Below are 25,000 nucleotides of genomic sequence, written 5' to 3'. Positions count from 1 at the left end.
GCAGGCAAGAGGCACGCTCTCGGGAAAACGCAAAGGACCAGAAGGGACCGCCTCCCAAATGTTTGCTGCTGGATGCATTCTTTGGCACCAAAACCCACCAAGAGACTTGTGCAATACTGCAAAGACAAACTATAAGAATACAGTCAGCCCTCCATATCCATGGATTTTTTTTATCCACAGGTTCAAGCATCCATGGCTTGGAAATATTTTTAAAATATATACATTCCAAAAAGCAAATCTTGATTTTGCCATTTTGTGTAAGGGATGCATCATCTTACTATGTGGCTGTGTTTCATTGGACCTGAGTCTCCATGGATTTTGGTATGTATGGATTTTGGTCGAACCAACCCCAGCAGATACCAAGGGTCCACCATACAATGCAAAGAAAAAATGGAAGAGGAAGAGAGAGGGGGAATATTTGGATTTCCCCCCTTTCACTCTTGTGTTAAATAGAATAATGTTTATTGTATTAGTCCTTGGACCAGATAATACAATGGGCATAGAGTTGCAATAATCACTATTCAGAGTAAAGAAGGCTGGAGACCATTGGTGCACCCCTCTCAGCCTTAGTAGTGCCACTCACATAAACTATAAGGATCCAGGGGAGATAATGAAAAGCTGCTAGTCCTCATGGTTTGCCCAAGAAATGCAACAACGCATGTGCTAAAACAGCAATAATACCTCTAATCTTTTTGAAACTGGAGATGGTCCCTGAAACTACCTTCTACTATGGCCAAATGAGCTTTTTTTTTAAAGGAACATTTTCATATGATATGCTTTGTTTTTTAAAAAGAAAGATCTAGTGAGAATCCTTACTCAGCCATGGAAACCCCCTGGGTGATCTTGGACAAGTCACATACTCTCAGCTTCTGAGGAATGGCAATGACAAACCACCTCTGAGCAAATCTTGCCAAGAAAACCCCATGAGAGGTTCACCTTAGGATCTCCATAAGTCAGAAATGACTTGAAGGCAACAACAACAACAACAGCTCTTGTAAAGTTAAAAAGAGGAAGACGACCCCATTAAGAAAGATCAGGGCCATAATATTGAGTGGCACAATTTCTTATTTCTATGCTTTGGTGAACAACAGATGGTGTTGTATATTCTTCATTTGCTCCTGCCTTTCTTTCTAAACGTATATCTCACCTTTCCTTCAAAAGCAGCATATACCTCTTCTCCAGTCTGTCTTCACAACAACTATGTGAGGTTAAGCCTGGCCAAGGGACAGTGGTTGGCCCATGTTCACCCAGTGAGTTTCAGGGCTCAGTGGGGACTTGAACCCAGGCCTCCCAAAGTCCAGCCCAGAACTCTAACCACTACACCCACACTGCTCCTTATTGATGCGTAAGTGAAGGTGCAAATGTTAGTGATTGTCCCCACTGTAACAGAAATACAACTTATATTATTTACCCTACTAAGCATATCTTGAGAGTTAGCATCGTGTAGTGCAGTGGTTCTCAACCTTTGGTTCTCTGGATGTTTTGGACTTCAGTTCCTAGATCCCCTCATCATTGGCCATTCTGGCAGAGGCTTCTGGGAGTTGAAGTCCAAAACAGCTGGCGGACCAAAGGTTGAGAATCCCTGGTATTGTGGTTTGAGCACTGGACTATGACTCTGGAGACCAGGGTTCAATTCCCCGCTTGGGCATGTCACTTTCTCCGCCTCAGAGAAATGGCAATGGCAAACCTCCTCTGAGCAAATCTTGCCAAGAAAACCCCATGAGAGGTTTGCCTTAGGGTCTCCATAAGTCAGAAATGACTTGAAGGCAACACAACACACAGCAACCAAGCATGTGCACAGGGGCAGGATCAATTCAATAGGGTCCTTGGGAAGCCAGAGAGAATCAGCCCTCAGCAATGAATGTTGTGTTCAAGCACCCTCGGGAACAGAAGGACCAATGAGATGGGAGCTCCTTGACATTACAGCAGAGAACACATGCTCCACCTCCTCCCATAGGGGGGCCATAAAGGAGGCACCATCACTGACATCTCCACTGGGGTGAGGTTTGTTCCATTTCTTCGTTCCTGCTCATTCACAGACTAGATTGCCACCATGTTCTGGGCTCCCATGGTTAACCTGCTAGTAATTTTAGCAGTATGGTGCTGGGGTAAGTGCAAGTCATGCTCACATGAAAATTCAAGCTAAGGGAGTTCACCTGGAGAGCAGGGACAGCCTCACCATTTCTCCGTTGTTCTTCTTCCAGGTTCGGACTCTCAGATCACATCAATCCAGCCGCCGTCAACTTCGGTGTCACCGGGGAACACAGTGAAACTCTCCTGTGCCACTGGTGGTAGCTACGGAGTGCACTGGTACCAGAAGAAGCCTGGGAGTTCCCCACGATACCTGTTATATTTCTATAGCGATTCCAGCAAGCACCAAGGTTCGGGGGTCCCCTCTCGTTTCTCGGGGTCCAGAGATGCCTCCACCAACACAGGCTATTTGACCATCTCTGGAGCTGCTGCAGAAGATGAGGCTACTTATTACTGTGCTTTTTGGACTGGGAGTGCTTTTCACGGTGATAGACTTCAAGGGGGAAATGAGACAAAAACCTTGGCTGGCCCCTCAAGGGGCCTACTCTTCTCAAAGACAGGATACAGAATCTGCATGGGGCCTTCAAAAATCATTACACCTTGAACAGAATCATATTCCAGACCTTTGCCTCCTTCTGTAGTCCATCTGTATTGCTTTCATAGCCTTTCATTTCTGTCTGGGCCTAGGCACAATGAAGACATGCCTGCCTCTTCTCATTTTCCTAGCAGGTGAAATGGAGGGAGGCCCTTTCATCTGCTTTTCAGTATTAGGAAGTTTTTGGAAAATGTGCAGTTTTTTCAGACTATTCGCAGTTGGAGACATATTCTGTACAAAACAACCACAGATGTTTTCTTGCCCAGAAAAACTGCATTTTTTCTGAGCAGAAACAGGCAGCATCTTCTGTGCAGAACAGAATGCACAGAAGAAAATGGTTTCATGTGCAAAACTGCCATGCATGAATTTTGTGTACAGCTGGCATGGCGTAGTAGTTTGAGTGTTAGACTGTGACTCTGGAGACCAGGGTTTGATTCCCTGTTTGGCCATGAAACCCACTGGGTGACTTTGGGCAATTCACACTCTCTCAGCCTCAGGGGAAGGCAAGGGCAAACCTCCTCAGAACAAATCTTGCCAAGAAAACCCCAGGATTGGGTCACCTTAGGGTCCTCTGGAGCCAGAAATGACTTGAAGGCACACGACAAGAAATGAATTTTGTGTGAAATATTTCTCAGACGGTGAAGATTCTTGTTAGTCCAGGTTTCTTCTTGCCAACATTTCTCAATACTTAAGGAACACATTTTGAACCATTTAAAAATATTTTCAATATTCTTTCTATCTCTACTCTTACCATGGAAAAAAATTATCAACAAGACGCAGACCAATATTAGAGATATATTACATTACATTATATTATATTATAATTATTATAATTATATTATTATATTATATTAGAAACCTGCCCATCTGACAGTTAAACCCAGACTGAGACTCATCCAGACTGGCCAAAAGTGTTTGGAACTGGTGGGTTTCAATGTTGTCCTTACCGCTTTTGTTTCCAAGATCCAAATAACATTTCTCTTGTCCTGATATATTTCCTAGAAATCCCGCTCAGTTATAGCAACCATTTACTGTTTAGCTGAATGCAACATTTCCCCCCTGTCCTGGTACATTTTGGTATTGGTGCTTTTGGCGGATCTTTTTGGTGAAGTTTTAAAAACAGTCCGGAGAATGTTTGGATGTGACAAGAGGAATCATGAAGGCACATTACATCCTGCAGTATAGAGGGGCACAAATGACCAGCCTCGATTAGCACCTGGTGAAGTAAAGAGCACACTATTCATATAGTATATACTATAGTTCTGTGACTATAGTCATGGCAATTGCAAGGTATACCACTAGAGGGTATTTGTGAACCAAAAAGAGCTGTGCTTGATAAGACCAGCTTTGTGAAATCAAGTGGAGGGTGGCACTTCCATGTAATTTGGCGCATCGCTAACAAACATCTACCCCTCCCCCTTTGACAGGATCCATCTTTGGGTTCCTTAGGGCCACTTAGTGAAGTGACACAACTTTTCTGCCTTGGCTTTGTTTCTTTTAGAGAGCAGTCCCTCAATAAGGGAGGCCATGGGCATGCATCTACAAGACTTAAGCAGAGCACTGGAGGATAGGATGGCTTGAAGATGTCTCATCCACAGAGTCGCCATGCGTCAGGGCTGACTCCAGGGCAGCTAGGAATGAGCACTGCTGGCAGATCAACTGAAGCTGAGAGTTGAGTTTGGGCACGTGGCTGGTATTGTCTAGCACAAATGCTGCCTCTTAGTCTCCCCACCTACTTGTTTGCAGGTTTGTCAATGGGGGCAATGCTGAACATGAGCACTGGGGGCATGCTACTGGCCCATTTGCCTCCCTGCATGGCTGCTTGAAGGGGGCTTACTGAACATCAGGGACCCACCAACACCAGCTTTCCCTCCACTTTAATGTAATAACAGAGAAGCTACATTCCATCCTTTGCCATGTTCTGTCTCTGGGCCTATTTCATGTAGACACCGCATTGTGGACCAAACGTATAAGTGGGGATGCAAGTATGGTAAAAGAGGTTGACCGCAATGTTCGTGGACATCGTAGACATCTCTGCAGCCAACCAACATAAAGCAGATTTGCATTAAAGCAACAGGTTGTAGAACTGGTAGGGCTTAAGAACCTGGGAGGAAGTCACCCAGAAACAGCTACTTTCGTAAGGAAGAGTGTTGTTCACCTGCAATGCCCACCATGGCTTGGTCTCCACTTCTCCAACTTCTGGTCCTCACTTACTGTTCAGGTGACAAAAGAGTTTACTATTCTTCCTCCTTGACTTTAGGGGCACTATTTGACTTTACACCATCCCATTGCACCTATCCCAAGCTTGGGATGAAAGTCAGAGTCTTGTGGATGGATCTATGAAGCGGCTGACGGACCAGTGATCCAGTGTTGAACTGGAGAGTCGGGTGACTGGAGGCCATTTAAGGATTTGCCATTTTTAGGGCACAATCATATTAAAAGTCCTTATAAATATTTTTTTCCCCTCTCTTCTCAGGTTCTCTTGGCCAGTATGTGCTGACCCAACCGCCATCCATCTCTGTGTCTCCAGGACAAAATGCAGAACTCACTTGCTCAGGGGACAAGTTTAATAAGTACTATGTCCATTGGTACCAGCAGAGAGCTAACAATGCTCCTCAGCTGGTTATCTATAAGGACTCAGCAAGACCTGAAGGGATTTCGGACCGGTTTTCTGGAATCAGCTCTGGTACAAGCACTGGTGGCCTGGCCACCTTAACCATCACAAATGTCCAACAAGAGGACGAGGCTAATTATTACTGCCAGGTCTGGGATAAGGATAGCAGCCAGCTAGCACTGTGGCACAAACACAATGGGAAGTGAGCAAAAAACCTCCTGCTCTCAGAGATCATGTGCTCCCCTCTCATTCTGAGCAGTCATTTCATTAGAAGGTTCACCAGACTTCAGCTCCTTCCACAATAAAGCAGGGCCAGCCCAAGAAAAGTACATGCCATGGCAAACAAGATGGCCCCTTGACCAGTTCCAGATGAAGAAATTAGTTGATTTGGCAATTGAGTCTTATCTGAGTGTTGGTGACTGGGTCCCATCTGCCAAAAGCATCCGAGGGCAGTAGGCTCCGTTGCTTACTCCACTGTTTCCTCTGCACCTTGCCATTGATTCAGTGGGCCCTCTCATACCTTGAATCAAATGAGTTAAAACACCAACAGTAAAACAAAAACTACCGATAGCTTACACAGTGCGTCCTGGTTATCCGCTGGGGTTTGGTTCCAGGACCCCCTGTGGGTAACAAAATCCGTGGATGCTCAAGGCCCGTTAAATACAATGGCATAGCAAAATGGCGTCCCTTATATAAAATGGAAAAACAAGGTTAGCTCTTTGGGATTTTTAATATATATATATATATATATATATATTCAAGCCGTGGATGCTTGAATCCGTGGATAAAAAAATCAGTGGATAAGGAAGGCCAACTGTACTAATATGAAGCTCTAATCAAAACCATCCAGAAATAAAAATAGCACCGGTTTGAGGGAGGGGGAAGCAAAACTAGTAACAAGAGAAAAGTGTGCTGTGTTCTAAAATCACTAAGAAAAGTTCACAAAGTGTCTTGGAGAATAAAGCAGTCCCCTCTTGACACCAAAATGACCGTGAAGAAAGCACCAGGTGACCCAATCTGGCCAAGGCATTCTGCAGATAAGATGCCACCACACAAAGGGTCCTCTCTCTAGCAACAGCAACGACTTATGTGATGCTTGTGACCACGAGGACCAATCGGATCAGTGCTGCTGAATGTTCAGGGAGTGTGCAGATGCTCCACCTTCACAACCAGGGTGGCTATAAAGGACCAATGCTGGCGGAAAACGTTCCAGTGTTGTGAGATTTCTCTTCTTTCGCATTTGAGAGACGAATCATCTCACCATGTTTTGGACTCCTACTCTTAGCTTGGTCTTCATAATGTGGTGCACAGGTGAGAGCAGGCCATGCGCTGGCAAAGCCTCCCACTAAGGCTGCAGCTGACGATCAAGTGGAGCATCATCTTTTCTCTTGTTTTATTTCTAGGATCAAAGTCTCAGCCTACCCTGACCCAGCCGCCTTCAGCTTCCATCGCTCCAGGAAATACAGTGAAACTCCCCTGTGCCATGAGCAGTGGATTCAGCATCAGTGGCTATGATGTGTACTGGTACCAGCAGAAGCCTGGGAATGCTCCACGGTACCTCTTATGGTATTATTCAGATTCCAGCAAGCACCAAGGCTCTGGGGTCCCTGGTCGCTTCTCAGGGTCCAAAGATGCCTCCAGTAACACCTGCTATTTAAACATTGCGGGAACCCTGGCGGAAGACGAGGCCGATTATTACTGTACAGTGTGGGACAGCAGCCAGTGTCACTGTGGCACTTTCTGAAGGAGAAGTGAGACAAGAACCCACCTTCTTAAGCCCTAAGGCTTAAGATCATGAATAATAATAATAATAATCAATTTTATTTCTACCCCACCTTTCCATGGAAATGATCAGGGCGGCTTACAAAATTTATAAAAAACATTACAATACAAGATTAAAAAATCAATATAACAATTAAAACCATTACTACAAAAAACAGGAACAGGAAACAGTAAAATAGGAAAATACATATATCAGGGGCAGAAGAAAAATGCAAAAAGTTCCATCGATCCAGGGTCAGAAGGGAAAAAAAGGGGGCAGGAAAAATAGACAAACAAATTAAGGTGGGAAGGCCAGCCGGAATAGATATGTTTTCAGCTGTTTTTTAAAAACAGCTAATGAGGCGGCGGAGCGAAGCTCTGCAGGGAGCTTATTCCAAAGTAAAGGGGCAGCAGTAGTAAAAGATTCCAACTAAGATGCAGGTTACATTGCTAATTTTGATAGAAAGAGGTTGCAGAAATAATTTTAGCGGGAATTTATAGTGAGGTCAAGTGATCAGTAAAGGGAAGGATGAAAGGTGGGGAAACTATATTTTTCTTCCCACCTCAAGTATTCCCAACTTTTTATTTTTCTGGGAAAGGAAATATATTGTACTCTAAATACGGTAATGATGGATGGGTGGTTTACGTCGGCTATAAAATAGTAATTAAAAATTAAAATGATGAAACATTATTGGCATATTAGATTTAGCAGAAGCTGTGTCTCCCTGAACGATATCATGGAACCTCAAAATAACCACCAAATAAAACTCAAAAACTATTTAGAATAAATAAACCAAACAGACAAATAACCAACAATAGAAACGTTGCATCCGCACTGCAGAAATCATCCAACTTAACACCACTTTAACTGCCATGGCTCAATGCTATGGAATTATGGGGATTATATTTTGTGGTGGCCCCAGAGCGCTCTCACACAACTACAGTTTCTAGACATCCATAGAATTATTTCTGCAGTGCGGATACAACCAAAAACCAGAGTTCAGACACTCAGGCCACATTGTTCCAGTCACCATCAGCCTCCATCTCACTAGGGAACATAATGTGACACTCCTGTGCCACACGTGGTAGCGACATTGTGTCTTGGTACAGAAGTGTAGGACTTGAAAAGTCCTGGCCAGTCATGCAGTGATAAAGTACCAAATGCGTGACCTATCCCATCAGGCAAATACAGTCACCCCTCCAAATCCATGGACTTGAAAATCCGTGGCGGGACGACCACCATTAATCTTAATGAGTGTGTGCCCGCAGTGCATGCACAAGCCCCATTCAAGCCTATGGGGCTTGAATATGTGCAAGATTTGGAACTTGCAGGGAGGGGGTCTCGAACGGATCCCCCATGAGTTCCAAGGGGCGACTGTACATTGCAGATGTGCAAAGAAAATCATACCCAAACCCAACTGGAGGGAAGTCTCACTCCCCCAAGAATGGAACCCTCTCTCTTTAAGTACCCTTGTGACCATGAAGACCAATCTGATTGGAGGGGATGAGCCTGAGGGTGGAGTCTAGAGTCTCCCATCCAACCAATAGGGTTGCCTATAAAAGGCTATGGTCTTGGAGAAGGCCACTGCTGTGAGGTCTTTTTCCTCTCTTCCAGCATTAGGACCAACATCTGCTCACCATGTTCTGGGCTCCCTTTGCTAGTTTGCTACTGTTGATGTGGTGCAGAGGTGAGAAGAGGTTCTCCTCCTGCTAAAGCGATCGCTAAAGCAGACGACCAAGCTGAGTCTCACCGTTTCTCCATTTTTCTCTTTCCAGGTTCAGACTCTCAGCTCACCGTCTCTCAGCCTCCCTCGGCCTCTGTGTCACTGGGAAACACAGTGAAACTCTCCTGCACCATAAGCAGGAATGACAGAACTGTGGACTGGTACCAGCAGAAGCCAGGGAATGCTCCACGGTACCTCTTATATTATAGCTCAGATTCCAGCAAGGGCCAAGGCTCCGGGGTCCCCTCTCGTTTCTCGGGGTCCAAAGATTCTTCCGGTAGCATTGGCTACTTAACCATTGCTGGAGCTCAGGCAGAAGATGAGGCTTACTATTACTGTGCCGCATGGTACAATGAGTGTCACAGTGTGATATTTTGATGGGGAAGTTAGACAAGAACCGCTGTTCTTATCCCCTAAGGGGGGGATGAACTGATGAACTGCATGATGCTAACCAAACACTGAAGATACCCAGATGGAGAACTTGGTCTTGCATGGCCTATCTTGCAAGCTTCCATCGTCGCATGCAGGGATGAGATAAAGCCAAAAGACAGCAATGATTGGTCAGAATTTTTCCATCCTTGGTTTTAAGATCAGACTCTTCCAGAGATGAGGTGAAGGTGAAACAGCCGACTAGACCAGGCAGGCAAGAGGCACGCTCTCGGGAAAACGCAAAGGACCAGAAGGGACCGCCTCCCAAATGTTTGCTGCTGGATGCATTCTTTGGCACCAAAACCCACCAAGAGACTTGTGCAATACTGCAAAGACAAACTATAAGAATACAGTCAGCCCTCCATATCCATGGATTTTTTTAATCCACAGGTTCAAGCATCCATGGCTTGGAAATATTTTTAAAATATATACATTCCAAAAAGCAAATCTTGATTTTGCCATTTTGTGTAAGGGATGCATCATCTTACTATGTGGCTGTGTTTCATTGGACCTGAGTCTCCATGGATTTTGGTATGCATGGATTTTGGTCGAACCAACCCCAGCAGATACCAAGGGTCCACCATACAATGCAAAGAAAAAATGGAAGAGGAAGAGAGAGGGGGAATATTTGGATTTCCCCCCTTTCACTCTTGTGTTAAATAGAATAATGTTTATTGTATTAGTCCTTGGACCAGATAATACAATGGGCATAGAGTTGCAATAATCACTATTCAGAGTAAAGAAGGCTGGAGACCATTGGTGCACCCCTCTCAGCCTTAGTAGTGCCACTCACATAAACTATAAGGATCCAGGGGAGATAATGAAAAGCTGCTAGTCCTCATGGTTTGCCCAAGAAATGCAACAATGCATGTGCTAAAACAGCAATAATACCTCTAATCTTTTTGAAACTGGAGATGGTCCCTGAAACTACCTTCTACTATGGCCAAATGAGCTTTTTTTTTAAAGGAACATTTTCATATGATATGCTTTGTTTTTTAAAAAGAAAGATCTAGTGAGAATCCTTACTCAGCCATGGAAACCCCCTGGGTGATCTTGGACAAGTCACATACTCTCAGCTTCTGAGGAATGGCAATGACAAACCACCTCTGAGCAAATCTTGCCAAGAAAACCCCATGAGAGGTTCACCTTAGGATCTCCATAAGTCAGAAATGACTTGAAGGCAACAACAACAACAACAGCTCTTGTAAAGTTAAAAAGAGGAAGACGACCCCATTAAGAAAGATCAGGGCCATAACATTGAGTGGCACAATTTCTTATTTCTATGCTTTGGTGAACAACAGATGGTGTTGTATATTCTTCATTTGCTCCTGCCTTTCTTTCTAAACGTATATCTCACCTTTCCTTCAAAAGCAGCATATACCTCTTCTCCAGTCTGTCTTCACAACAACTATGTGAGGTTAAGCCTGGCCAAGGGACAGTGGTTGGCCCATGTTCACCCAGTGAGTTTCAGGGCTCAGTGGGGACTTGAACCCAGGCCTCCCAAAGTCCAGCCCAGAACTCTAACCACTACACCCACACTGCTCCTTATTGATGCGTAAGTGAAGGTGCAAATGTTAGTGATTGTCCCCACTGTAACAGAAATACAACTTATATTATTTACCCTACTAAGCATATCTTGAGAGTTAGCATCGTGTAGTGCAGTGGTTCTCAACCTTTGGTTCTCTGGATGTTTTGGACTTCAGTTCCTAGATCCCCTCATCATTGGCCATTCTGGCAGAGGCTTCTGGGAGTTGAAGTCCAAAACAGCTGGCGGACCAAAGGTTGAGAATCCCTGGTATTGTGGTTTGAGCACTGGACTATGACTCTGGAGACCAGGGTTCAATTCCCCGCTTGGGCATGTCACTTTCTCCGCCTCAGAGAAATGGCAATGGCAAACCTCCTCTGAGCAAATCTTGCCAAGAAAACCCCATGAGAGGTTTGCCTTAGGGTCTCCATAAGTCAGAAATGACTTGAAGGCAACACAACACACAGCAACCAAGCATGTGCACAGGGGCAGGATCAATTCAATAGGGTCCTTGGGAAGCCAGAGAGAATCAGCCCTCAGCAATGAATGTTGTGTTCAAGCACCCTCGGGAACAGAAGGACCAATGAGATGGGAGCTCCTTGACATTACAGCAGAGAACACATGCTCCACCTCCTCCCATAGGGGGGCCATAAAGGAGGCACCATCACTGACATCTCCACTGGGGTGAGGTTTGTTCCATTTCTTCGTTCCTGCTCATTCACAGACTAGATTGCCACCATGTTCTGGGCTCCCATGGTTAACCTGCTAGTAATTTTAGCAGTATGGTGCTGGGGTAAGTGCAAGTCATGCTCACATGAAAATTCAAGCTAAGGGAGTTCACCTGGAGAGCAGGGACAGCCTCACCATTTCTCCGTTGTTCTTCTTCCAGGTTCGGACTCTCAGATCACATCAATCCAGCCGCCGTCAACTTCGGTGTCACCGGGGAACACAGTGAAACTCTCCTGTGCCACTGGTGGCAGCTACGGAGTGCACTGGTACCAGAAGAAGCCTGGGAGTTCCCCACGATACCTGTTATATTTCTATAGCGATTCCAGCAAGCACCAAGGTTCGGGGGTCCCCTCTCGTTTCTCGGGGTCCAGAGATGCCTCCACCAACACGGGCTATTTGACCATCTCTGGAGCTGCTGCAGAAGATGAGGCTACTTATTACTGTGCTTTTTGGAGGGCTGGGAGTGCTTTTCACGGTGATAGACTTCAAGGGGGAAATGAGACAAAAACCTTGGCTGGCCCCTCAAGGGGCCTACTCTTCTCAAAGACAGGATACAGAATCTGCATGGGGCCTTCAAAAATCATTACACCTTGAACAGAATCATATTCCAGACCTTTGCCTCCTTCTGTAGTCCATCTGTATTGCTTTCATAGCCTTTCATTTCTGTCTGGGCCTAGGCACAATGAAGACATGCCTGCCTCTTCTCATTTTCCTAGCAGTTGAAATGGAGGGAGGCCCTTTCATCTGCTTTTCAGTATTAGGAAGTTTTTGGAAAATGTGCAGTTTTTTCAGACTATTCGCAGTTGGAGACGTATTCTGTACAAAACAACCACAGATGTTTTCTTGCCCAGAAAAACTGCATTTTTTCTGAGCAGAAACAGGCAGCATCTTCTGTGCAGAACAGAATGCACAGAAGAAAATGGTTTCATGTGCAAAACTGCCATGCATGAATTTTGTGTACAGCTGGCATGGCGTAGTAGTTTGAGTGTTAGACTGTGACTCTGGAGACCAGGGTTTGATTCCCTGTTTGGCCATGAAACCCACTGGGTGACTTTGGGCAATTCACACTCTCTCAGCCTCAGGGGAAGGCAAGGGCAAACCTCCTCAGAACAAATCTTGCCAAGAAAACCCCAGGATTGGGTCACCTTAAGGTCCTCTGGAGCCAGAAATGACTTGAAGGCACACGACAAGAAATGAATTTTGTGTGAAATATTTCTCAGACGGTGAAGATTCTTGTTAGTCCAGGTTTCTTCTTGCCAACATTTCTCAATACTTAAGGAACACATTTTGAACCATTTAAAAATATTTTCAATATTCTTTCTATCTCTACTCTTACCATGGAAAAAAATTATCAACAAGACGCAGACCAATATTAGAGATATATTACATTACATTATATTATATTATAATTATTATAATTATATTATTATATTATATTAGAAACCTGCCCATCTGACAGTTAAACCCAGACTGAGACTCATCCAGACTGGCCAAAAGTGTTTGGAACTGGTGGGTTTCAATGTTGTCCTTACCGCTTTTGTTTCCAAGATCCAAATAACATTTCTCTTGTCCTGATATATTTCCTAGAAATCCCGCTCAGTTATAGCAACCATTTACTGTTTAGCTGAATGCAACATTTCCTCCCTGTCCTGGTACATTTTGGTATTGGTGCTTTTGGCGGATCTTTTTGGTGAAGTTTTAAAAACAGTCCGGAGAATGTTTGGATGTGACAAGAGGAATCATGAAGGCACATTACATCCTGCAGTATAGAGGGGCACAAATGACCAGCCTCGATTAGCACCTGGTGAAGTAAAGAGCACACTATTCATATAGTATATACTATAGTTCTGTGACTATAGTCATGGCAATTGCAAGGTATACCACTAGAGGGTATTTGTGAACCAAAAAGAGCTGTGCTTGATAAGACCAGCTTTGTGAAATCAAGTGGAGGGTGGCACTTCCATGTAATTTGGCGCATCGCTAACAAACATCTACCCCTCCCCCTTTGACAGGATCCATCTTTGGGTTCCTTAGGGCCACTTAGTGAAGTGACACAACTTTTCTGCCTTGGCTTTGTTTCTTTTAGCGAGCAGTCCCTCAATAAGGGAGGCCATGGGCATGCATCTACAAGACTTAAGCAGAGCACTGGAGGATAGGATGGCTTGAAGATGTCTCATCCACAGAGTCGCCATGCGTCAGGGCTGACTCCAGGGCAGCTAGGAATGAGCACTGCTGGCAGATCAACTGAAGCTGAGAGTTGAGTTTGGGCACGTGGCTGGTATTGTCTAGCACAAATGCTGCCTCTTAGTCTCCCCACCTACTTGTTTGCAGGTTTGTCAATGGGGGCAATGCTGAACATGAGCACTGGGGGCATGCTACTGGCCCATTTGCCTCCCGGCATGGCTGCTTGAAGGGGGCTTACTGAACATCAGGGACCCACCAACACCAGCTTTCCCTCCACTTTAATGTAATAACAGAGAAGCTACATTCCATCCTTTGCCATGTTCTGTCTCTGGGCCTATTTCATGTAGACACCGCATTGTGGACCAAACGTATAAGTGGGGATGCAAGTATGGTAAAAGAGGTTGACCGCAATGTTCGTGGACATCGTAGACATCTCTGCAGCCAACCAACATAAAGCAGATTTGCATTAAAGCAACAGGTTGTAGAACTGGTAGGGCTTAAGAACCTGGGAGGAAGTCACCCAGAAACAGCTACTTTCGTAAGGAAGAGTGTTGTTCACCTGCAATGCCCACCATGGCTTGGTCTCCACTTCTCCAACTTCTGGTCCTCACTTACTGTTCAGGTGACAAAAGAGTTTACTATTCTTCCTCCTTGACTTTAGGGGCACTATTTGACTTTACACCATCCCATTGCACCTATCCCAAGCTTGGGATGAAAGTCAGAGTCTTGTGGATGGATCTATGAAGCGGCTGACGGACCAGTGATCCAGTGTTGAACTGGAGAGTCGGGTGACTGGAGGCCATTTAAGGATTTGCCATTTTTAGGGCACAATCATATTAAAAGTCCTTATAAATATTTTTTTCCCTCTCTTCTCAGGTTCTCTTGGCCAGTATGTGCTGACCCAACCGCCATCCATCTCTGTGTCTCCAGGACAAAATGCAGAACTCACTTGCTCAGGGGACAAGTTTGATAAGTACTATGTCCGTTGGTACCAGCAGAGAGCTAACAATGCTCCTCAGCTGGTTATCTATAAGGACTCAGCAAGACCTGAAGGGATTTCGGACCGGTTTTCTGGAATCAGCTCTGGTACAAGCACTGGTGGCCTGGCCACCTTAACCATCACAAATGTCCAACAAGAGGACGAGGCTAATTATTACTGCCAGGTCTGGGATAAGGATAACAGCCAGCTAGCACCGTGGCACAAACACAATGGGAAGTGAGCAAAAAACCTCCTGCTCTCAGAGATCATGTGCTCCCCTCTCATTCTGAGCAGTCATTTCATTAGAAGGTTCACCAGACTTCAGCTCCTTCCACAATAAAGCAGGGCCAGCCCAAGAAAAGTACATGCCATGGCAAACAAGATGGCCCCTTGACCAGTTCCAGATGAAGAAATTAGTTGATTTGGCAATTGAGTCTTATCTGAGTGTTGGTGACTGGGTCCCATCTGCCAAAAGCATCCGAGGGCAGTAGGCTCCATTGCTTACTCCACTGTTTCCTCTGCACCTTGCCATTGATTCAGTGGGCCCTCTCATACCTTGAATCAAATGAGTTAAAACACCAACAGTAAAACAAAAACTACCGATAGCTTACACAGTGGGTCCTGGTTATCCGCTGGGGTTTGGTTCCAGGACCCCCTGTGTGTAACAAAATCCGTGGATGCTCAAGGCCCATTAAATACAATGGCATAGCAAAATGGCGTCCCTTATATAAAATGGAAAAACAAGGTTAGCTCTTTGGGATTTTTAATATATATATATATATATATATATATATATATATTCAAGCCGTGGATGCTTGAATCCGTGGATAAAAAAATCAGTGGATAAGGAAGGCCAACTGTACTAATATGAAGCTCTAATCAAAACCATCCAGAAATAAAAATAGCACCGGTTTGAGGGAGGGGGAAGCAAAACTAGTAACAAGAGAAAAGTGTGCTGTGTTCTAAAATCACTAAGAAAAGTTCACAAAGTGTCTTGGAGAATAAAGCAGTCCCCTCTTGACACCAAAATGACCGTGAAGAAAGCACCAGGTGACCCAATCTGGCCAAGACATTCTGCAGATAAGATGCCACCACACAAAGGGTCCTGTCTCTAGCAACAGCAACGACTTATGTGATGCTTCTGACCATGAGGACCAATCAGATCAGTGCTTCTGAATGTTCAGGGAGTGTGCAAATGCTCCACCTTCACAAACAGGGTGGCTATAAAGGACCAACGCTGGCGGAAAATGTTACAGTGTTGTGAGATTCCTCTTCTTTCGCATTTGAGAGACGAATCATCTCACCATGTTTTGGACTCCTACTCTTAGCTTGGTCTTCATAATGTGGTGCACAGGTGAGAGCAGGCCATGCGCTGGCAAAGCCTCCCACTAAGGCTGCAGCTGACGATCAAGTGGAGCATCATCTTTTCTCTTGTTTTATTTCTAGGATCAAAGTCTCAGCCTACCCTGACCCAACCGCCTTCAGCTTCCATCGCTCCAGGAAATACAGTGAAACTCCCCTGTGCCATGAGCAGTGGATTCAGCATCAGTGGCTATAATGTGTACTGGTACCAGCAGAAGCCTGGGAATGCTCCACGGTACCTCTTATGGTATTATTCAGATTCCAGCAAGCACCAAGGCTCTGGGGTCCCTGGTCGCTTCTCAGGGTCCAAAGATGCCTCCAGTAACACCTGCTATTTAAACATTGCGGGAACCCTGGCGGAAGACGAGGCCGATTATTACTGTACAGTGTGGGACAGCAGCCAGTGTCACTGTGGCACTTTCTGAAGGAGAAGTGAGACAAGAACCCACCTTCTTAAGCCCTAAGGCTTAAGATCATGAATAATAATAATAATAATCAATTTTATTTCTACCCCACCTTTCCATGGAAATGATCAGGGCGGCTTACAAAATTTATAAAAAACATTACAATACAAGATTAAAAAATCAATATAACAATTAAAACCATTACTACAAAAAACAGGAACAGGAAACAGTAAAATAGGAAAATACATATATCAGGGGCAGAAGAAAAATGCAAAAAGTTCCATCGATCCAGGGTCAGAAGGGAAAAAAAGGGGGCAGGAAAAATAGACAAACAAATTAAGGTGGGAAGGCCAGCCGGAATAGATATGTTTTCAGCTGTTTTTTAAAAACAGCTAATGAGGCGGCGGAGCGAAGCTCTGCAGGGAGCTTATTCCAAAGTAAAGGGGCAGCAGTAGTAAAAGATTCCAACTAAGATGCAGGTTACATTGCTAATTTTGATAGAAAGAGGTTGCAGAAATAATTTTAGCGGGAATTTATAGTGAGGTCAAGTGATCAGTAAAGGGAAGGATGAAAGGTGGGGAAACTATATTTTTCTTCCCACCTCAAGTATTCCCAACTTTTTATTTTTCTGGGAAAGGAAATATATTGTACTGTAAATACGGTAATGATGGATGGGTGGTTTACGTCGGCTATAACATAGTAATTAAAAATTAAAATGATGAAACATTATTGGCATATTAGATTTAGCAGAAGCTGTGTCTCCCTGAACGATATCATGGAACCTCAAAATAACCACCAAATAAAACTCAAAAACTATTTAGAATAAATAAACCAAACAGACAAATAACCAACAATAGAAACGTTGCATCCGCACTGCAGAAATCATCCAACTTAACACCACTTTAACTGCCATGGCTCAATGCTATGGAATTATGGGGATTATATTTTGTGGTGGCCCCAGAGCGCTCTCACACAACTACAGTTTCTAGACATCCATAGAATTATTTCTGCAGTGCGGATACAACCAAAAACCAGAGTTCAGACACTCAGGCCACATTGTTCCAGTCACCATCAGCCTCCATCTCACTAGGGAACATAATGTGACACTCCTGTGCCACACGTGGTAGCGACATTGTGTCTTGGTACAGAAGTGTAGGACTTGAAAAGTCCTGGCCAGTCATGCGGTGATAAAGTACCAAATGCGTGACCTATCCCATCAGGCAAATACAGTCACCCCTCCAAATCCATGGACTTGAAAATCCGTGGCGGGACGACCACCATTAATCTTAATGAGTGTGTGCCCGCAGTGCATGCACAAGCCCCATTCAAGCCTACGGGGCTTGAATATGTGCAAGATTTGGAACTTGCAGGGAGGGGGTCTCGAACGGATTCCCCATGAGTTCCAAGGGGCGACTGTACATTGCAGATGTGCAAAGAAAATCATACCCAAACCCAACTGGAGGGAAGTCTCACTCCCCCAAGAATGGAACCCTCTCTCTTTAAGTACCCTTGTGACCATGAGGACCAATCTGATTGGAGGGGATGAGCCTGAGGGTGGAGTCTAGAGTCTCCCATCCAACCAATAGGGTTGCCTATAAAAGGCTATGGTCTTGGAGAAGGCCACTGCTGTGAGGTCTTTTTTCTCTCTTCCAGCATTAGGACCAACATCTGCTCACCATGTTCTGGGCTCCCTTTGCTAGTTTGCTACTGTTGATGTGGTGCAGAGGTGAGAAGAGGTCCTCCTCCTGCTAAAGCGATCGCTAAAGCAGACGACCAAGCTGAGTCTCACCGTTTCTCCATTTTTCTCTTTCCAGGTTCAGACTCTCAGCTCACCGTCTCTCAGCCTCCCTCGGCCTCTGTGTCACTGGGAAACACAGTGAAACTCTCCTGCACCATAAGCAGGAATGACAGAACTGTGGACTGGTACCAGCAGAAGCCAGGGAATGCTCCACGGTACCTCTTATATTATGGCTCAGATTCCAGCAAGGGCCAAGGCTCCGGGGTCCCCTCTCGTTTCTCGGGGTCCAAAGATTCTTCTGGTAGCATTGGCTACTTAACCATTGCTGGAGCTCAGGCAGAAGACGAGGCTTACTATTACTGTGCCGCATGGTACAATGCGTGTCACGGTGTGATATTTTGATGGGGAAGTTAGACAAGAACCGCTGTTCTTATCCCCTAAGGGGGGGATGAACTGATGAACTGCATGATGCCAACCAAACACTGAAGATACCCAGATGGAGAACTTGGTCTTGCATGGCCTATCTTGCAAGCCTCCATCGTCACACGCAGGGATGAGATAAAGCTGAAAGACAGCAATGATTGGTCAGAATTTTTCCATCCTTGGTTTTAAGAGCAGACTCTTCCAGAGATGAGGTGAAGGTGAAACAGCCGACTAGACCAGGCAGGCAAGAGGCACGCTCTCGGGAAAACGCAAAGGACCAGAAGGGACCGCCTCCCAAATGTTTGCTGCTGGATGCATTCTTTGGCACCAAAACCCACCAAGAGACTTGTGCAATACTGCAAAGACAAACTATAAGAATACAGTCAGCCCTCCATATCCATGGATTTTTTTTATCCACAGGTTCAAGCATCCATGGCTTGGAAATATTTTTAAAATATATACATTCCAAAAAGCAAATCTTGATTTTGCCATTTTGTGTAAGGGATGCATCATCTTACTATGTGGCTGTGTTTCATTGGACCTGAGTCTCCATGGATTTTGGTATGCATGGATTTTGGTCGAACCAACCCCAGCAGATACCAAGGGTCCACCATACAATGCAAAGAAAAAATGGAAGAGGAAGAGAGAGGGGGAATATTTGGATTTCCCCCCTTTCACTCTTGTGTTAAATAGAATAATGTTTATTGTATTAGTCCTTGGACCAGATAATACAATGGGCATAGAGTTGCAATAATCACTATTCAGAGTAAAGAAGGCTGGAGACCATTGGTGCACCCCTCTCAGCCTGAGTAGTGCCACTCACATAAACTATAAGGATCCAGGGGAGATAATGAAAAGCTGCTAGTCCTCATGGTTTGCCCAAGAAATGCAACAATGCATGTGCTAAAACAGCAATAATACCTCTAATCTTTTTGAAACTGGAGATGGTCCCTGAAACTACCTTCTACTATGGCCAAATGAGCTTTTTTTTTTAAGGAACATTTTCATATGATATGCTTTGTTTTTTAAAAAGAAAGATCTAGTGAGAATCCTTACTCAGCCATGGAAACCCCCTGGGTGATCTTGGACAAGTCACATACTCTCAGCTTCTGAGGAATGGCAATGACAAACCACCTCTGAGCAAATCTTGCCAAGAAAACCCCATGAGAGGTTCACCTTAGGATCTCCATAAGTCAGAAATGACTTGAAGGCAACAACAACAACAACAGCTCTTGTAAAGTTAAAAAGAGGAAGACGACCCCATTAAGAAAGATCAGGGCCATAACATTGAGTGGCACAATTTCTTATTTCTATGCTTTGGTGAACAACAGATGGTGTTGTATATTCTTCATTTGCTCCTGCCTTTCATTCTAAACGTATATCTCACCTTTCCTTCAAAAGCAGCATATACCTCTTCTCCAGTCTGTCTTCACAACAACTATGTGAGGTTAAGCCTGGCCAAGGGACAGTGGTTGGCCCATGTTCACCCAGTGAGTTTCAGGGCTCAGTGGGGACTTGAACCCAGGCCTCCCAAAGTCCAGCCCAGAACTCTAACCACTACACCCACACTGCTCCTTATTGATGCGTAAGTGAAGGTGCAAATGTTAGTGATTGTCCCCACTGTAACAGAAATACAACTTATATTATTTACCCTACTAAGCATATCTTGAGAGTTAGCATCGTGTAGTGCAGTGGTTCTCAACCTTTGGTTCTCTGGATGTTTTGGACTTCAGTTCCTAGATCCCCTCATCATTGGCCATTCTGGCAGAGGCTTCTGGGAGTTGAAGTCCAAAACAGCTGGCGGACCAAAGGTTGAGAATCCCTGGTATTGTGGTTTGAGCACTGGACTATGACTCTGGAGACCAGGGTTCAATTCCCCGCTTGGGCATGTCACTTTCTCCGCCTCAGAGAAATGGCAATGGCAAACCTCCTCTGAGCAAATCTTGCCAAGAAAACCCCATGAGAGGTTTGCCTTAGGGTCTCCATAAGTCAGAAATGACTTGAAGGCAACACAACACACAGCAACCAAGCATGTGCACAGGGGCAGGATCAATTCAATAGGGTCCTTGGGAAGCCAGAGAGAATCAGCCCTCAGCAATGAATGTTGTGTTCAAGCACCCTCGGGAACAGAAGGACCAATGAGATGGGAGCTCCTTGACATTACAGCAGAGAACACATGCTCCACCTCCTCCCATAGGGGGGCCATAAAGGAGGCACCATCACTGACATCTCCACTGGGGTGAGGTTTGTTCCATTTCTTCGTTCCTGCTCATTCACAGACTAGATTGCCACCATGTTCTGGGCTCCCATGGTTAACCTGCTAGTAATTTTAGCAATATGGTGCTGGGGTAAGTGCAAGTCATGCTCACATGAAAATTCAAGCTAAGGGAGTTCACCTGGAGAGCAGGGACAGCCTCACCATTTCTCCGTTGTTCTTCTTCCAGGTTCGGACTCTCAGATCACATCAATCCAGCCGCCGTCAACTTCGGTGTCACCGGGGAACACAGTGAAACTCTCCTGTGCCACTGGTGGTAGCTACGGAGTGCACTGGTACCAGAAGAAGCCTGGGAGTTCCCCACAATACCTGTTATATTTCTATAGCGATTCCAGCAAGCACCAAGGTTCGGGGGTCCCCTCTCGTTTCTCGGGGTCCAGAGATGCCTCCACCAACACGGGTTATTTGACCATCTCTGGAGCTGCTGCAGAAGATGAGGCTACTTATTACTGTGCTTTTTGGAGGGCTGGGAGTGCTTTTCACGGTGATAGACTTCAAGGGGGAAATGAGACAAAAACCTTGGCTGGCCCCTCAAGGGGCCTACTCTTCTCAAAGACAGGATACAGAATCTGCATGGGGCCTTCAAAAATCATTACACCTTGAACAGAATCATATTCCAGACCTTTGCCTCCTTCTGTAGTCCATCTGTATTGCTTTCATAGCCTTTCATTTCTGTCTGGGCCTAGGCACAATGAAGACATGCCTGCCTCTTCTCATTTTCCTAGCAGTTGAAATGGAGGGAGGCCCTTTCATCTGCTTTTCAGTATTAGGAAGTTTTTGGAAAATGTGCAGTTTTTTCAGACTATTCGCAGTTGGAGACATATTCTGTACAAAACAACCACAGATGTTTTCTTGCCCAGAAAAACTGCATTTTTTCTGAGCAGAAACAGGCAGCATCTTCTGTGCAGAACAGAATGCACAGAAGAAAATGGTTTCATGTGCAAAACTGCCATGCATGAATTTTGTGTACAGCTGGCATGGTGTAGTAGTTTGAGTGTTAGCCTGTGACTCTGGAGACCAGGGTTTGATTCCCTGTTTGGCCATGAAACCCACTGGGTGACTTTGGGCAATTCACACTCTCTCAGCCTCAGGGGAAGGCAAGGGCAAACCTCCTCAGAACAAATCTTGCCAGGAAAACCCCAGGATTGGGTCACCTTAGGGTCCTCTGGAGCCAGAAATGACTTGAAGGCACACGACAAGAAATGAATTTTGTGTGAAATATTTCTCAGACGGTGAAGATTCTTGTTAGTCCAGGTTTCTTCTTGCCAACATTTCTCAATACTTAAGGAACACATTTTGAACCATTTAAAAATATTTTCAATATTCTTTCTATCTCTACTCTTACCATGGAAAAAAATTATCAACAAGACGCAGACCAATATTAGAGATATATTACATTACATTATATTATATTATAATTATTATAATTATATTATTATATTATATTAGAAACCTGCCCATCTGACAGTTAAACCCAGACTGAGACTCATCCAGACTGGCCAAAAGTGTTTGGAACTGGTGGGTTTCAATGTTGTCCTTACCGCTTTTGTTTCCAAGATCCAAATAACATTTCTCTTGTCCTGATATATTTCCTAGAAATCCCGCTCAGTTATAGCAACCATTTACTGTTTAGCTGAATGCAACATTTCCCCCCTGTCCTGGTACATTTTGGTATTGGTGCTTTTGGCGGATCTTTTTGGTGAAGTTTTAAAAACAGTCCGGAGAATGTTTGGATGTGACAAGAGGAATCATGAAGGCACATTACATCCTGCAGTATAGAGGGGCACAAATGACCAGCCTCGATTAGCACCTGGTGAAGTAAAGAGCACACTATTCATATAGTATATACTATAGTTCTGTGACTATAGTCATGGCAATTGCAAGGTATACCACTAGAGGGTATTTGTGAACCAAAAAGAGCTGTGCTTGATAAGACCAGCTTTGTGAAATCAAGTGGAGGGTGGCACTTCCATGTAATTTGGCGCATCGCTAACAAACATCTACCCCTCCCCCTTTGACAGGATCCATCTTTGGGTTCCTTAGGGCCACTTAGTGAAGTGACACAACTTTTCTGCCTTGGCTTTGTTTCTTTTAGAGAGCAGTCCCTCAATAAGGGAGGCCATGGGCATGCATCTACAAGACTTAAGCAGAGCACTGGAGGATAGGATGGCTTGAAGATGTCTCATCCACAGAGTCGCCATGCGTCAGGGCTGACTCCAGGGCAGCTAGGAATGAGCACTGCTGGCAGATCAACTGAAGCTGAGAGTTGAGTTTGGGCACGTGGCTGGTATTGTCTAGCACAAATGCTGCCTCTTAGTCTCCCCACCTACTTGTTTGCAGGTTTGTCAATGGGGGCAATGCTGAACATGAGCACTGGGGGCATGCTACTGGCCCATTTGCCTCCCTGCATGGCTGCTTGAAGGGGGCTTACTGAACATCAGGGACCCACCAACACCAGCTTTCCCTCCACTTTAATGTAATAACAGAGAAGCTACATTCCATCCTTTGCCATGTTCTGTCTCTGGGCCTATTTCATGTAGACACCGCATTGTGGACCAAACGTATAAGTGGGGATGCAAGTATGGTAAAAGAGGTTGACCGCAATGTTCGTGGACATCGTAGACATCTCTGCAGCCAACCAACATAAAGCAGATTTGCATTAAAGCAACAGGTTGTAGAACTGGTAGGGCTTAAGAACCTGGGAGGAAGTCACCCAGAAACAGCTACTTTCGTAAGGAAGAGTGTTGTTCACCTGCAATGCCCACCATGGCTTGGTCTCCACTTCTCCAACTTCTGGTCCTCACTTACTGTTCAGGTGACAAAAGAGTTTACTATTCTTCCTCCTTGACTTTAGGGGCACTATTTGACTTTACACCATCCCATTGCACCTATCCCAAGCTTGGGATGAAAGTCAGAGTCTTGTGGATGGATCTATGAAGCGGCTGACGGACCAGTGATCCAGTGTTGAACTGGAGAGTCGGGTGACTGGAGGCCATTTAAGGATTTGCCATTTTTAGGGCACAATCATATTAAAAGTCCTTATAAATATTTTTTTCCCTCTCTTCTCAGGTTCTCTTGGCCAGTATGTGCTGACCCAACCGCCATCCATCTCTGTGTCTCCAGGACAAAATGCAGAACTCACTTGCTCAGGGGACAAGTTTGATAAGTACTATGTCCGTTGGTACCAGCAGAGAGCTAACAATGCTCCTCAGCTGGTTATCTATAAGGACTCAGCAAGACCTGAAGGGATTTCGGACCGGTTTTCTGGAATCAGCTCTGGTACAAGCACTGGTGGCCTGGCCACCTTAACCATCACAAATGTCCAACAAGAGGACGAGGCTAATTATTACTGCCAGGTCTGGGATAAGGATAACAGCCAGCTAGCACCGTGGCACAAACACAATGGGAAGTGAGCAAAAAACCTCCTGCTCTCAGAGATCATGTGCTCCCCTCTCATTCTGAGCAGTCATTTCATTAGAAGGTTCACCAGACTTCAGCTCCTTCCACAATAAAGCAGGGCCAGCCCAAGAAAAGTACATGCCATGGCAAACAAGATGGCCCCTTGACCAGTTCCAGATGAAGAAATTAGTTGATTTGGCAATTGAGTCTTATCTGAGTGTTGGTGACTGGGTCCCATCTGCCAAAAGCATCCGAGGGCAGTAGGCTCCATTGCTTACTCCACTGTTTCCTCTGCACCTTGCCATTGATTCAGTGGGCCCTCTCATACCTTGAATCAAATGAGTTAAAACACCAACAGTAAAACAAAAACTACCGATAGCTTACACAGTGGGTCCTGGTTATCCGCTGGGGTTTGGTTCCAGGACCCCCTGTGTGTAACAAAATCCGTGGATGCTCAAGGCCCATTAAATACAATGGCATAGCAAAATGGCGTCCCTTATATAAAATGGAAAAACAAGGTTAGCTCTTTGGGATTTTTAATATATATATATATATATATATATATATATATATATTCAAGCCGTGGATGCTTGAATCCGTGGATAAAAAAATCAGTGGATAAGGAAGGCCAACTGTACTAATATGAAGCTCTAATCAAAACCATCTAGAAATAAAAATAGCACCGGTTTGAGGGAGGGGGAAGCAAAACTAGTAACAAGAGAAAAGTGTGCTGTGTTCTAAAATCACTAAGAAAAGTTCACAAAGTGTCTTGGAGAATAAAGCAGTCCCCTCTTGACACCAAAATGACCGTGAAGAAAGCACCAGGTG

The 25,000-nt window shown here is 44.9% G+C and overlaps 2 protein-coding genes, 1 pseudogene and 2 gene segments (V, D, J or C); all 5 read left to right on the top strand.

The window, feature by feature from the left end:
- Positions 1-25,000, top strand: part of LOC149290021 (immunoglobulin lambda-1 light chain-like) — a 128,316-nt gene that overhangs the window by 59,519 nt on the left and 43,797 nt on the right. The window lies entirely within an intron of this gene.
- The window catches only part of LOC149290022 (immunoglobulin lambda-1 light chain-like), a 118,997-nt gene that overhangs the window by 57,604 nt on the left and 36,393 nt on the right, over positions 1-25,000 (top strand). The window lies entirely within an intron of this gene.
- LOC149290023 (immunoglobulin lambda variable 5-39-like) overlaps positions 1-25,000 on the top strand; it is a 57,773-nt gene that overhangs the window by 3,182 nt on the left and 29,591 nt on the right.
- LOC149290026 (immunoglobulin lambda variable 5-37 pseudogene) lies at positions 6,462-6,984 on the top strand (annotated as a pseudogene). The gene is made up of 2 exons (XR_016277296.1): positions 6,462-6,551; positions 6,644-6,984. The product of XR_016277296.1 is annotated as an immunoglobulin lambda variable 5-37 pseudogene (transcript).
- LOC149290025 (immunoglobulin lambda variable 5-37-like) lies at positions 15,842-16,358 on the top strand. The segment is given in 2 exon segments: positions 15,842-15,925; positions 16,018-16,358. Coding segments are annotated over 2 exon segments (390 nt in total).

The sequence above is a fragment of the Sceloporus occidentalis genome, unplaced genomic scaffold (genome assembly GCF_023333645.1).
Source record: "Sceloporus occidentalis isolate IW3139 unplaced genomic scaffold, rSceOcc1.0.p SCAF_41, whole genome shotgun sequence".
Classification (NCBI taxonomy): Eukaryota; Metazoa; Chordata; class Lepidosauria; order Squamata; family Phrynosomatidae; genus Sceloporus; species Sceloporus occidentalis.
Note: the sequence above shows the minus strand (reverse complement) of the source record. Positions and strands in the feature narration are given on the sequence as shown.